The 12,405-nt window shown below is 35.4% G+C and overlaps 2 protein-coding genes across 3 annotated transcripts in view; one reads left to right on the top strand and one right to left on the bottom strand.

Moving 5' to 3' along the window:
• LOC109358415 (auxilin-like protein 1) overlaps positions 1-7,482 on the top strand; it is a 9,110-nt gene extending 1,628 nt beyond the window's left edge. The window contains exons 1-7 of one of the 2 annotated variants that reach the window (XM_019602620.1): positions 1,051-1,124; positions 1,232-4,452; positions 4,568-4,665; positions 4,766-4,831; positions 4,899-4,988; positions 5,526-5,702; positions 7,260-7,482. In XM_019602620.1, coding sequence (XP_019458165.1) covers positions 1,066-1,124; positions 1,232-4,452; positions 4,568-4,665; positions 4,766-4,831; positions 4,899-4,988; positions 5,526-5,702; positions 7,260-7,295 — 3,747 coding nt within the window. In that variant the 5' untranslated portion in view covers positions 1,051-1,065 and the 3' untranslated portion in view covers positions 7,296-7,482. Of the gene's footprint in view, positions 1-1,050; positions 1,125-1,231; positions 4,453-4,567; positions 4,666-4,765; positions 4,832-4,898; positions 4,989-5,525; positions 5,703-7,259 lie in introns of those variants that run through there. The other variant, XM_019602619.1, reaches the window with a different exon arrangement.
• On the bottom strand, positions 8,584-12,203 carry LOC109358808 (ornithine carbamoyltransferase, chloroplastic-like). The gene is made up of 5 exons (XM_019603263.1): positions 11,920-12,203; positions 10,871-11,205; positions 10,139-10,270; positions 9,766-10,041; positions 8,584-9,035 (listed from the first exon to the last, which is right to left on the bottom strand). The coding sequence occupies exons 1-5, from the start codon at positions 12,122-12,124 to the stop codon at positions 8,853-8,855; spliced, it is 1,131 nt and encodes a 376-aa protein (XP_019458808.1). The 5' UTR covers positions 12,125-12,203; the 3' UTR covers positions 8,584-8,852.

Below are 12,405 nucleotides of genomic sequence, written 5' to 3'. Positions count from 1 at the left end.
CACACACACACAGTGTAAGTAAGACAAATATACAATGCGTTTTTAGTTACAATTGGCCCCGAGTTTATGGACAATGTTATTTTATGGATAGTGTTTTGTTCATATTATAGCCGACTCCACCTAGTGGGACTAAGGTTTGCTTGTTGCTTTGTTCACATTATAGGTGAACTTGTATTGTACTGATAATGGTATTATATGCACATTTCACAAGGAAAATGCTTGAAGTCACAAAACCTTTTCATGAAATGACACATGACCTTGATGTATTCCTCATCCATTCACAAACTTGGCTATAGAAGTTTTATTAATTTAGCCAAATATAAGAATGAGTTTTTAGTCACAATTGGATCCTAGTTTGTGGACGCTGTTACCTTACAGATAGGGTTTTGTACACGTTGTGGGTGAAATTCATATCCAATAAGTGTATGTACGCACTTATACAAGGAAAATGCTTTAAGGCACAAAATGTTTTTCTTAAAGCGACACATGACCTTGATGTATTCCTCCTCCACCCCCAAAATCGACTATAAAAGTTCTAGTAAGTCAGCCAAATATACGAATGAGTTTTTAGTTACAAATGACCTGTAGTTTATGCAATTGTTATTTTATGGACAGGGTTTTGTTAATGTTATGGATTAAATTTATACCTGCATAATACCAACAATGGTATACACATATGTACAAGGAAAGTGCTTAAATTTAAGGATAGTGAAACTGAAAAAGTAAATTATCTGTGTTTCTATTTGGTCTGTCTTTCCATTTATTTAGTTTTTTAAATATTTCTCAAGAGTAATGGGTGGTTACATTTCTAACATTTCATTTGTGAATTGAAGAGTCAAAAACCGGGTCTCCTTGAAAGGATGGATATCTGATACGAATGAACCTTGGGAGAAGAATTGCTCCGCAAAAGCTGTTGTCGTTGGAGAAACTATAGACATATAAACCCCACACCGTAATCTCATACTTCTAATATGGGATTCGGGTCCTATACCTCACAATAGATTCTATTGCCAGGTATAGGACTCGAGTCCCAAATTAGAAGTATGAGATTTCGGTGTGGGGTTTATGTTGCATTGGGTTTTCCAACCACAATGGGTTAGCTTTTGTGATGCTGTTATCCCAAGGTTCGTATCAGTATTTTTGTTTTTTTCTTTCGAATAACTACTTTTATATGGCAAACTAGGTTTGTAATATTAAAGATGAAACGAGTTTAACATATACAATTCTGCAGGAGCAAAGCCAAGGGAGGAACCCAATCTTGCAGGGAAGATCTCACTAAATATTCGAAGGAAAATCCGACACTATTGCGGTCTTCCAATGATACCAACAGGATCAATATGTCATATCTTATGGTTAACCAGGGAAGTGATGTAGCTCAAATCCATGCTGTCCCTGCTTATACGTGTTTAATTGAAGAAGTCAATCCTGTGAAGGTGAATAGAGACAATCCTGTGAAGGTGAACAGAGACAATAAGTCTGTACCAGTAACAGATGATTCTCATTCCAGTATTCTTTGCAATGAGGGGATAAAGGAAAGTGGATGTTGTACTAAATCATTAACTGATCCTTCACCTGATAATACTAAGAAACAGTCTTCAAACAATGGAGTGAACATTAAAAATAGATCTGATACTATTGACCTGTTTTTTGATGCATCTAAGATTAGCAATGGAAGTAAAGGAGCACATCACATAAAAGTTCCTCCATCTGAGACTGTGGCGGGTAACATGGATAATCACAATGATGAAGCTGTGAGATTCACGGCAACCCAAGGCCATGCATCCAAAAGAGACAGATCTGAAGGTTCTGATTCACCATCATACTTAGATGACATGGTAGACTCAAATTCAGAGGCAGCTGCTTCTGTAGCCGCTTTAAGAAAGGCAATAGAAGAGGCTCAAGTAAGAATGAAGGTTGCAAAAGAATTAATGAGAAGAAAGAAAGAAGGTTTTCCTAATTTTGTGACACGGAAGTCTAACATTGACTCTAAAGCTGAGAAAAAAGAGGATAAAATCTCATGTAAAACATTGAACCTTGAAGAGATTAATATGAGGCAAACGTTTGGAGAAACAGATGCTTTGACAAAGTTTTCTTCAGAGTTAGGAAAGCCAACAATGAGAATGGAGAGAGTAAGATCAGATCTTGGGGCGAAAGAAATGTTAGTTGCTGAAGAAGCCATGCAAGAAACACTGAAGAAATTGATATCAACTCAGGCAAAACATAAAGAAGAGTTTGAACTAAAAGAAGCAGATGATAATGCAACAGTTATTGAGCTTAAAGAGGTAGAAAATAATAGGAAAGAGCTAGGTATTAAGAACACAGGTAGGAATGCCTCTGACAAACTAGAAGAATGTGATCATAGAATAGAAGTGATCAAGGAGTACTGGGAACATGAAAACAATGAAGAGAAGGTTCATGCAGCTAATGAAGCAGGTGCATGTGAAGAACTTGTCGTTGAAGCAAGACATACATATCAAGAAGTTGTAGATGAAACAAAACTGGTTCAGAAGACTTTTGATAATGGAGCAACTGACAAAAGATTGAGGGTAAATGGAGAAGAGGAAGTTGAGAACAAGGTGACACCTTTCCATGAACAAGCAAAATGTGAAAGCAACCTGGGTGAGCAAGAGTTAGTACGAGGAGATGAACACAAAGTTGCCTGTAAGCCAGAAGAAGATGGGAAAAAGATTGAGGGGCAGAAAGAATGTCAAAGAAATTTGAGAGCTATTCAGGAACTCAAAGAGGATGAGAAGAACACTGATCAAGAGCAAAAAGGAAATGAAGAGAAAGTTGAAGTGTCCAGTGAGCCAGAAGAATGTGAGTTGCCAGCGTTTGTGGAGCCAATGGACAAGAGAGCATGCAGTCCACATCGCCCAGACTTCAATAGTTTGGAGAGAGAAATAGAGAACTTGGGGTCTTTAGATGATATAAAGAGAACTAACGAAACTGGTTTTCTAGATGTAAATCGAGAAGCAGAACATTCCTGTCAAATGGAAGGCACTGAGAGTACATTTAGCAATATCTATGTGCATGAAATGCTAGAGCAGACTGTGGACCATATTCATGATGAGGAAGACATTTATTTAAGAATTATTGAGGATAGTGAATTAGATGGAAATGAGAGTGTTCAATATTCCAAAGCAAGTAAGAATGAAATTGAAGGAGCCGCTTCTGTGATGGATGAAAATGAGGGGGAATGGCAAGATAACAAGGAGCCTGTAGAAGTAATTAGAGTGAGTCAAACTGATCCCAACTATGAGGATATAAAAGCAGAGGAAATTGGCATGACTATAGGAACCAGTTCTAGCTATGAGCCAGATGAAATTGAGAAGTGGAGCAAAACTAAGGTTTCTGATACTACTGTTGAAAATGATGAAACTGTTGAAGTAACACCAATGGTTTATTCATATGATGTGCAAGATGATATAATGGAAGCTAGTGATGCTTCTTTCATACTTCAAGAGAAGTATGACGAACCAGAATCTGTTCAAGAGACAAATGATTTCTATGAGAAAATTGCTGTTGAGACCTCTGCCTTTGTTCGATGTGCCCCTGAAATCAATGAAACAGTAAATCCAATGCAAAGTAGAAGTGAAACTGTTACCTTTGAAAGTGATGCTACATATTTTGCTGAAACTGACACGGAGGCTAGGAAAAATCAAGATCAGTGCATGGAAGAAGCAGAAAATGACTGCAACCCGCCAATGCTTAGTGAAGAGACAACTACCGAGTGTATAAAAATCTGTGAGGATGCAAAGGAGGCTAGAGTTGCTTTAGATGAAGAGATAGATGAGAATCGATCTAACTCCTCTAATGAGGAAAAGTTGTTTGACAATGAACACAATATAGAAGCTTCTCAGGTAGTTACTATGTCTGGAAGGATATCAACCCCCTTCAAAGAAGAGGGCAATAAAACAATTCACAGCAATCTAGAGGAGAATCATCAAGCAGGCCGGGCAATGGAAGAGAAGGAATCCAATAGCAACCCACAGACAGTAGATCCGGAGAAGGAATACCTCAAGAAAATTGATGAAGCAAAAGAGAGGGAAAGAGAAAAGGAAAAGTTAGCTGTAGATAGAGCAATTCGTGAAGCTCGTCATCGGGCATTTGCTGAAGCCAGAGAGAGGGTGGTTCAGGAGAGAGCTGCTGCTGAAGCCCGTCAGAAGAAAAAATCTGATGGAAGAGAAGGGCTTGGAAAAACCGTTGGCCATGCAAATGAGAAGAAACCGGCTGAGAAGGCTGCTATGGAAGCAAAACTTAAAGCTGAACGTGCTGCTGTTGAGAGAGCAACTGCAGAGGCACGAGCACGTGCGCTAGAAAGGGCACTGTCTGAGAAGTTTGCTTCTGAATCAAGAAATAAATCTGATAAGTCTGTTGCAGAGCAGTTGTTTGGTGCTTCCAGAGATAATGGAATGAAGCAAAACTTCCATTCAAAATCTTTCAGCTATGGAGGTATGTGAAAGCAGCTGACCCATCTTTACTATCTTTTTATTATTTCATAGTTTCTTTCACATTATTTTCTGTTTCAATTTTTATTGATTTTGTACAAACTGTGTTTTGCTTGAAGTTCGTGATTCTAGTGATGTATTTGATGGAGCTAATGGCGATTCTGCTCAGAGATGTAAAGCTAGGTCTGAGAGACACCAAAGAATAGGAGAACGTGTGGTAGGGTTTCCAGTCTTTCTCCGGCTTTTTTAATATAATTTTGTGTTCAGAGTTGTTAAGTTGCTTACTGTTTTCTTCATTATTCTTTTGGATTGGATAGGCAAAGGCTCTTTCAGAAAAGTATATGCGTGATCGTGTAGTGCAGATGGAGCAAGAGGAGAGAAATGTAATTTTCAATCAAATTTTGCATTTCCTATGTTTCACACTGGCTTACAAAATCTTATTGTGTGCAGAGGATAGCAGAAGCTCTTGATGCTGATGTCAAAAGGTGGTCAAGTGGGAAGACAGGAAACTTGAGGGCATTGCTTTCAACATTACAATATGTAAATTTACCTCCTAATTATTTTGCTTGATGCATATCTTTAGATTGTTATTACATGATAGATAGCATATTAACTTGCCGTGAATACATATCTGTTCATGAACCTTGTCCCTGCAAACTATGACTTTTTTTTAAAGAAAACATATCATTTTTTAAATCCTTCTATTACTTTGAAACTCAAATGAACAATTGTGTGGAAAGTGTACTTTTACGGTTTTACCTACTATTTTGGAAATTCTTTAACTAGGTTGGTTGACCTGGAGTAACCTTTCAATTTTAGACTTATGGTTAGATAAACTATTGGATGAAACCGACTTCATTACTTGTTTTGACAGGAATGTTAAGAAATTTCATGTCAATACATAGATCAATATTCAATATCATGCTTATGTATTAAAAAAAGTCGCTATTAAATACATCTCCAAACACTAGTTATGTATCTTAGTAGCGCACCTTTTAGTTTTTGCCACAGGCATTGCCTGATAGATCCTTTTACCTCCGAAATATATTCTGCCACTGAAACACTTGTATTTTGTAGATCCTTGGTCCCGATAGCGGATGGCAGCCGATTCCTTTAACAGATATAGTAATGACCTCTGCTGTAAAGAAAGCTTATCGTAAAGCTACTCTTTCCGTGCATCCTGACAAGCTACAGCAGCGGGGAGCAAGCATTCAACAAAAGTACATTTGTGAGAAGGTTTTTGATCTCCTAAAGGTTTGGCCTTGCCCATCATCATTAAGCAGCATGGAAATTAGTTCATGATCTTTACTCCTCTCTCTAAAAATGGATTACATTATATTTCTTTTAATATTCTCTTAAGGAGTAATAGTACTGATAAAATGGCTCAGTCTACAATCACAACAATACAGGCTAAATCTCATTCTGTAAACTTAAGATTTTCATTAAAACTTAAATTTCATAGTATATGCAACTCTGATTGAAGTGGTATTTTTAGGGGGGAAACAAAGAGCAATTCCATCTATGGCCATAGTATATTGTATATAGAACCTTTTCTATGTATATTTAATTTTTGTGTGCAAGTCACATGTATGATTCATAATTATTTCATATGCAAAATCTAGCCCTGAAACATGTTTAATTTATGTGTTTTGTGTCACCTTCTCCAGGAAGCTTGGAACAGATTCAAAATTTACCTCCTAATTATTTTGCTTGATGCATATCTTTAGATTGTTATTACATGATAGATAGCATATTAACTTGCCGTGAATACATATCTGTTCATGAACCTTGTCCCTGCAAACTATGACTTTTTTTTAAAGAAAACATATCATTTTTTAAATCCTTCTATTACTTTGAAACTCAAATGAACAATTGTGTGGAAAGTGTACTTTTACGGTTTTACCTACTATTTTGGAAATTCTTTAACTAGGTTGGTTGACCTGGAGTAACCTTTCAATTTTAGACTTATGGTTAGATAAACTATTGGATGAAACCGACTTCATTACTTGTTTTGACAGGAATGTTAAGAAATTTCATGTCAATACATAGATCAATATTCAATATCATGCTTATGTATTAAAAAAAGTCGCTATTAAATACATCTCCAAACACTAGTTATGTATCTTAGTAGCGCACCTTTTAGTTTTTGCCACAGGCATTGCCTGATAGATCCTTTTACCTCCGAAATATATTCTGCCACTGAAACACTTGTATTTTGTAGATCCTTGGTCCCGATAGCGGATGGCAGCCGATTCCTTTAACAGATATAGTAATGACCTCTGCTGTAAAGAAAGCTTATCGTAAAGCTACTCTTTCCGTGCATCCTGACAAGCTACAGCAGCGGGGAGCAAGCATTCAACAAAAGTACATTTGTGAGAAGGTTTTTGATCTCCTAAAGGTTTGGCCTTGCCCATCATCATTAAGCAGCATGGAAATTAGTTCATGATCTTTACTCCTCTCTCTAAAAATGGATTACATTATATTTCTTTTAATATTCTCTTAAGGAGTAATAGTACTGATAAAATGGCTCAGTCTACAATCACAACAATACAGGCTAAATCTCATTCTGTAAACTTAAGATTTTCATTAAAACTTAAATTTCATAGTATATGCAACTCTGATTGAAGTGGTATTTTTAGGGGGGAAACAAAGAGCAATTCCATCTATGGCCATAGTATATTGTATATAGAACCTTTTCTATGTATATTTAATTTTTGTGTGCAAGTCACATGTATGATTCATAATTATTTCATATGCAAAATCTAGCCCTGAAACATGTTTAATTTATGTGTTTTGTGTCACCTTCTCCAGGAAGCTTGGAACAGATTCAACATGGAGGAACGATGAACAATTCAGTGTTACCCTAAAACAATGTGTATGCTGGAGACAATTCTTTCAAGTGTATTTGTTAAATGATAAGTGTAATTTAATATATGAAAGAATACATTAAATTAGGATATTAGGATATCAACAAAGTAGGATGGCATGCAAATGGACCCTTCAATATATAGCTCATTTTGTACCGTTTTCTTCATTTACTCTCATCATAAGTCGACAATTATTTCAAAATAACTTTTTATTATCCAAATGGACAATTATTTCAAAATGGAGTTAGAAGACAGTGTTTGGGATGTTTCCTTGGTAAACATATCAATATTTTTATTTTCCATGAATACCTTGCAAGTGTTACTGGAATCATACGCTGCCACAAAAATGCCCCTTTGAAACATAAACATATCGCAACGAAACAAGAATGATAAAATAAACAATAAGGTTTTCCATTTATAAAGGTGGAGTTTAATGAAATGTGGGTGAGAGATTAGGATTTGGACAAGAGATTTCACGGGACGCCATGACAGTATTTCCATTTATTATTTCTTCTAACAAAACTGATACAGAAGTTGAACATAAGCAAAATCTCAATCCTCTGGTTTATAAGGTTTTTTATGCAAAGGGCTAATATTTTTATCTATCCTTTCAAACATGTCATAATGATGCATTTACAGACTGGATTTTATTGGGATTTAGGATATGAAGTTTGATTTTTTAACTAAATTATTTTCCAATAAAAAACAATATTTCATTTTGATTGTCTTAATGCTTAGGAGGATAGAAATGAGTTTTTGGTATATTCTCCTAATAATAATAATAATAAATAATAATATATGTACAAATTCTGCTAATAATTAGGAAACTAAGCAAGTATTTAATGAAAATAAATAAATGCAACATTTGCTTGAGTATTAAAAACATAATGGTTTTTGGGAGAATGAATGATATTATTCTAGTATATAAAATCCATTTTTTTATTATATCAACGGGCTCTATATACATCCAAGATATAATCAAACTTTGTAGAAATTTCCATCTTTATTTCGCCTAACATATTACATCTGACCCATACAAAATATTCTATATTTAACACTGCAACACAACACCCCCAGCCTAAAATAAAATTGAGGCAATCACATCGTAAAAATGACTATGATAGGCATAAGCCACTTTATTTTCTTCGGTAAACTATCTAGTATTTAGTCACCATAAGAATAATAAATACCCTGAATTTGAGTATGGCAGGAACACAAGGGAAACAAAAGTTTCGATACCGAGTATTTATCTGAGTTGCATTCCTAAGGCTCGAACTCAACCCCTCTGATTAAGCCACAATAATCAATCAAAATAACTAAATTTCTCAAATATAATCCTGATAGTTGAAAAATATGGCCGAAAAACAAAACAAAAAAGTAAGAAAGGAAAAGGAAAATATGAGCTTACATACAACTCTATATTTCTTCAGCAGTTATGATATAGTCTCATAGGAAATACGATCTTTCTAAATTAAACTAAAACGTCTAAACAAAGAGTATTATTTTTGCGAAGGAGTTATTCCACCATGCTAACCAGTTACTTGCCGAGCACATGGAGCATTATGGCATTTTGTGCATGTAGTCTGTTCTCAGCTTGTTGGAACACAATTGAATTTGAGGCTTCAACAACTTCGTCGGTCACCTCGACCCCTCTTTCAGCTGGTAAGCAATGCATGAAAAACGCTTTTGAGCCAGCTATATCCATAAGACTCTTGTCGACCTGCAAAATGTGATTGTTATTTCATGCAGATCCTACTTTCCAATTAACCAATTCAAGCACACCACATCATTTATACACCAGAGGCACATTATCAAAATAAGGGGAGGCACAGAAAAAGTGAGGGGAAAAACCACATCAGTTCCAGTTTTCCACAAACTTGGTCAATTCAACCCTATGGATAGTGTTGCTATCATTCATTGACCAAGTTTTAATAACATAAGGGTATAGTGGGATACTGGGATGTTACCTGGAAAATATTAGTGGTTGTTTTGTGCATCTCATTAAGAGCATGCGAAAGTTGAAAGGGCTGATTCCTAAATACTCCAGTTTATTCCCAGATAGAATTTCAAATTATAATTAAATAATTATCTTATATAAAAAGAATTTAAATAAGGAAGAGAAATACGAAGAAAGGAAGATAAGAAATCCTCCACGAATTCCTAATTTAACACTTCGATTATAAAATCATTATCCTCATGTTCATGACAAGCTGCTTCATATTTTGCTCGCATGCGGATACAAAAATTTGAATCATTCCAACCACAAATTTCACAATTCAAACACAATAATCCTTATGTCAAACACATTTTTTTATTTCACCTGTGACATCAACCCCACCTCACACTATTGAGCTAAAAGATAGTCTATGGTTCTTTCAAACTGTGTTATTTTTATTGACACACTGAACCCTATAAAACCTTGTTTTTTCTAGCTGAAATATATTATGTACCTGAAATCCTTTAAATACTTGGCGACGATATGCAGCCTCTTCCTTTTGCCCCATGCTGGCCCAGACATCTGAATAAACAACATCAGCTCCTCTAACAGCTTCTTTAGGATCATTAGTTATCTCAATCTTGCTGATTCCAGCCTTTCGTGCCTTCTCAACAGTTTTCTCATCAGGTTCAAAGCCCGTTGGGCAAGCACAGACAAAATGAAAAGGAATAACAGATGCCAGCAACAACCATGAGTGGACAATATTATTTCCATCTCCAACATATACAACCTGAAGTGTATTGTGAAATATGTTCAGACAGTGATTTACTTAAGCAGTGTTATCATGAATAAGAAAGAACTCCTTAACAATAAAAACATAAACTGACCTTGGTGCCTTCCAACTGACCAATGTGCTCAATCATAGTGAGGGCATCGGCCATTATCTGGCAGGGATGGTTGTAGTCAGTCAATCCATTGATAACTGGAACAGTTGCATACTTTGCAAGATCGAGTATGTCCTGCAATAACACAGGTAAAGTAACTTGCTTATTGACAACAGGATGAATAACATCCAAATCAGAAAAAAAGAGTTCATCTCGCAACCCATTAACCCAATGGCACACCACACACCAAGGCCCAAAGTTAGAAAGCAGCTTCCTATCATTGTATTCCCTTTCCTACATGTCAGCTTCTTATTATACTATTATACAGAACAAGTGGTAGAGGCAACAAATAGTAAAGCCGTATAATCATTTTACAGTGAGAACCATTTAAATATCATGTTGCATGTGCAGTCTTCCAACGTAGGAAGGGTTGCAATGTCGATTGAGAAACTCATTTCCATAAGAAAAGGTAATCCTGCCAGCATATATGTGCAAGCAGCTAAGCTTCATGGATGCTTCTTAAGTATTATATGTATGCATAGACATTTAAAGGGAGAGAACACCAGAAAACATACTTCATCCGATCCAATAAAAATTAACGTAAAAAAATATCCAGACATAATGAAATCTCATTGAAAATGTAATATGGATATCCAGATAAAGAAAAAGTAATCTACAAATACTAGTCATGCTTACCAAAAACCATGTGAAGTATAAGTAAACTCACCAGCATACCTGATGAGCAAAAACGCGAGCCATAATAATGTCATTATAGCGACACAAAACACGAGCAACATCACGAGTCTCCTCTCGCTTGCCCATTTGGATATCATCAGGTCCTAAATATATAGCATGGCCACCTAACAATGTAAATCCAGTCTCAAATGAAACACGTGTTCTCATGGATGGCTTCGCAAAGATCATTGCCATTGTCTTCCCTTTAAATGGTTGAAATGTTCTGTCCCCTGATTTAATTAATGCCTTGACTTCAATGGCTCGATCTAAGATCCTCAAAATGGTGTCCTTATCAAAATCACTTATGTGAAGAAAATCCTTCAGCTCAGTTTTTGCTGCAGGATCCAGGAAACATACGAATTGGATCAGAACATACGAATTGGATCAGAACATATGAATTGGATCAGATTACAAGAATTTACTGAATTATAGTCAGAAATGAGCTAACTAGGAAGAGATAAAAAAATCATTATGATCTTTATGGCATGAATATAGATTTTAAAAATATCAGACTCCTTCAAATTCTTGAAGTTAGGTAGTAGTTATTTAAATCTTGAAACTCCTTCAACCTCTATTGTTCAAATATGACCCCAAAAAAATACGCAAACTCATGAATTTGTTTCAGACAAAGTCGTGTTTAAAAAATTTCAAACCATATACTCCTACCTGATTAACACAGACCTCAAGTTAATATATTTTGGCACTTTCATATACCTGGGGAGTGTTATAAGAGCTTATGCAAATAGCTTGTGAAAATAAGCTACAAACATCATTTATTTAAAATAAAGTTAATCAATAAGCTTTTAATTAAGCTGTTTAACCCTTAAACTTTCTCTAAGTTAATAGCATGCAGATAAACATCGACAACAGATCTGGATGAAAACTAAAAGCAATTCACAATGCCCAATTTCAAAATTTGGAACGGAGCTTTTCTAAAACCCTAATTGGATGCAGTTGATAAGTAATTTCAGTTTCAGAGTAAGATAGTGAAGTGTTTTAACACGTGAGCATAATAATAAAACAGTTAAAAAATAAAGAAAACTTTTTACCAGTGAGGGGAGTGGGTTGAGCGGAAACAGTGGAAGAGGCATTGCATGAGATTTTGAGTGAAAATGGGGAAACGGAAGTTCGAGGGGAATGAAGGAATTTGGAGAGAAATTGAGGGGATGAAGAGAGAATTGAAGGTGAGATTGAGAAGGAGGATTTTTCCGATGGAATTGAAAGGGAAACTGAGAAAGATGAAATTGCAGCCATTGTTTTCTCTTTCTCTATGGAGGTGGCGAACCAAACTAGGTAGTTTTGTTTCTTTTCTCTTTCCTTTGGCTGGATTTGGTGATTTATAATATATGCTTCAAAAAAGTTGGGCACCTTTCAAGAAAGGAATGGACCCATTTGAATTGTTTTTGAAGAATCAATAATAATAAATATGGATGATAAATAATATATAAAACTTATATATTATTAATGTATTTTTTACTTATATAGTATTATAAATATCAATTCAATTCATAAATCACTTCTCATTTAGATATAGT

This window comes from Lupinus angustifolius, chromosome LG10 (genome assembly GCF_001865875.1).
Source record: "Lupinus angustifolius cultivar Tanjil chromosome LG10, LupAngTanjil_v1.0, whole genome shotgun sequence".
Lineage (NCBI taxonomy): Eukaryota > Viridiplantae > Streptophyta > Magnoliopsida > Fabales > Fabaceae > Lupinus > Lupinus angustifolius.
This window is presented reverse-complemented; position numbering and strand designations above follow the sequence as displayed.

Bases quoted from the DNA above. Each gene is read 5' to 3' on its own strand.
- LOC109358808 (XM_019603263.1), bottom strand. From the start codon at position 12,124: ATGGCTGCAATTTCATCTTTCTCAGTTTCCCTTTCAATTCCATCGGAA. The intron at 11,206-11,919 runs GTAAAAAGTTTT...TGGATCCTGCAG, and splicing joins TCAACCCACTCCCCTCACTG to CAAAAACTGAGCTGAAGGAT. The intron at 9,036-9,765 runs GTACATAATATA...CACATTTTGCAG, and splicing joins AAGTATTTAAAGGATTTCAG to GTCGACAAGAGTCTTATGGA.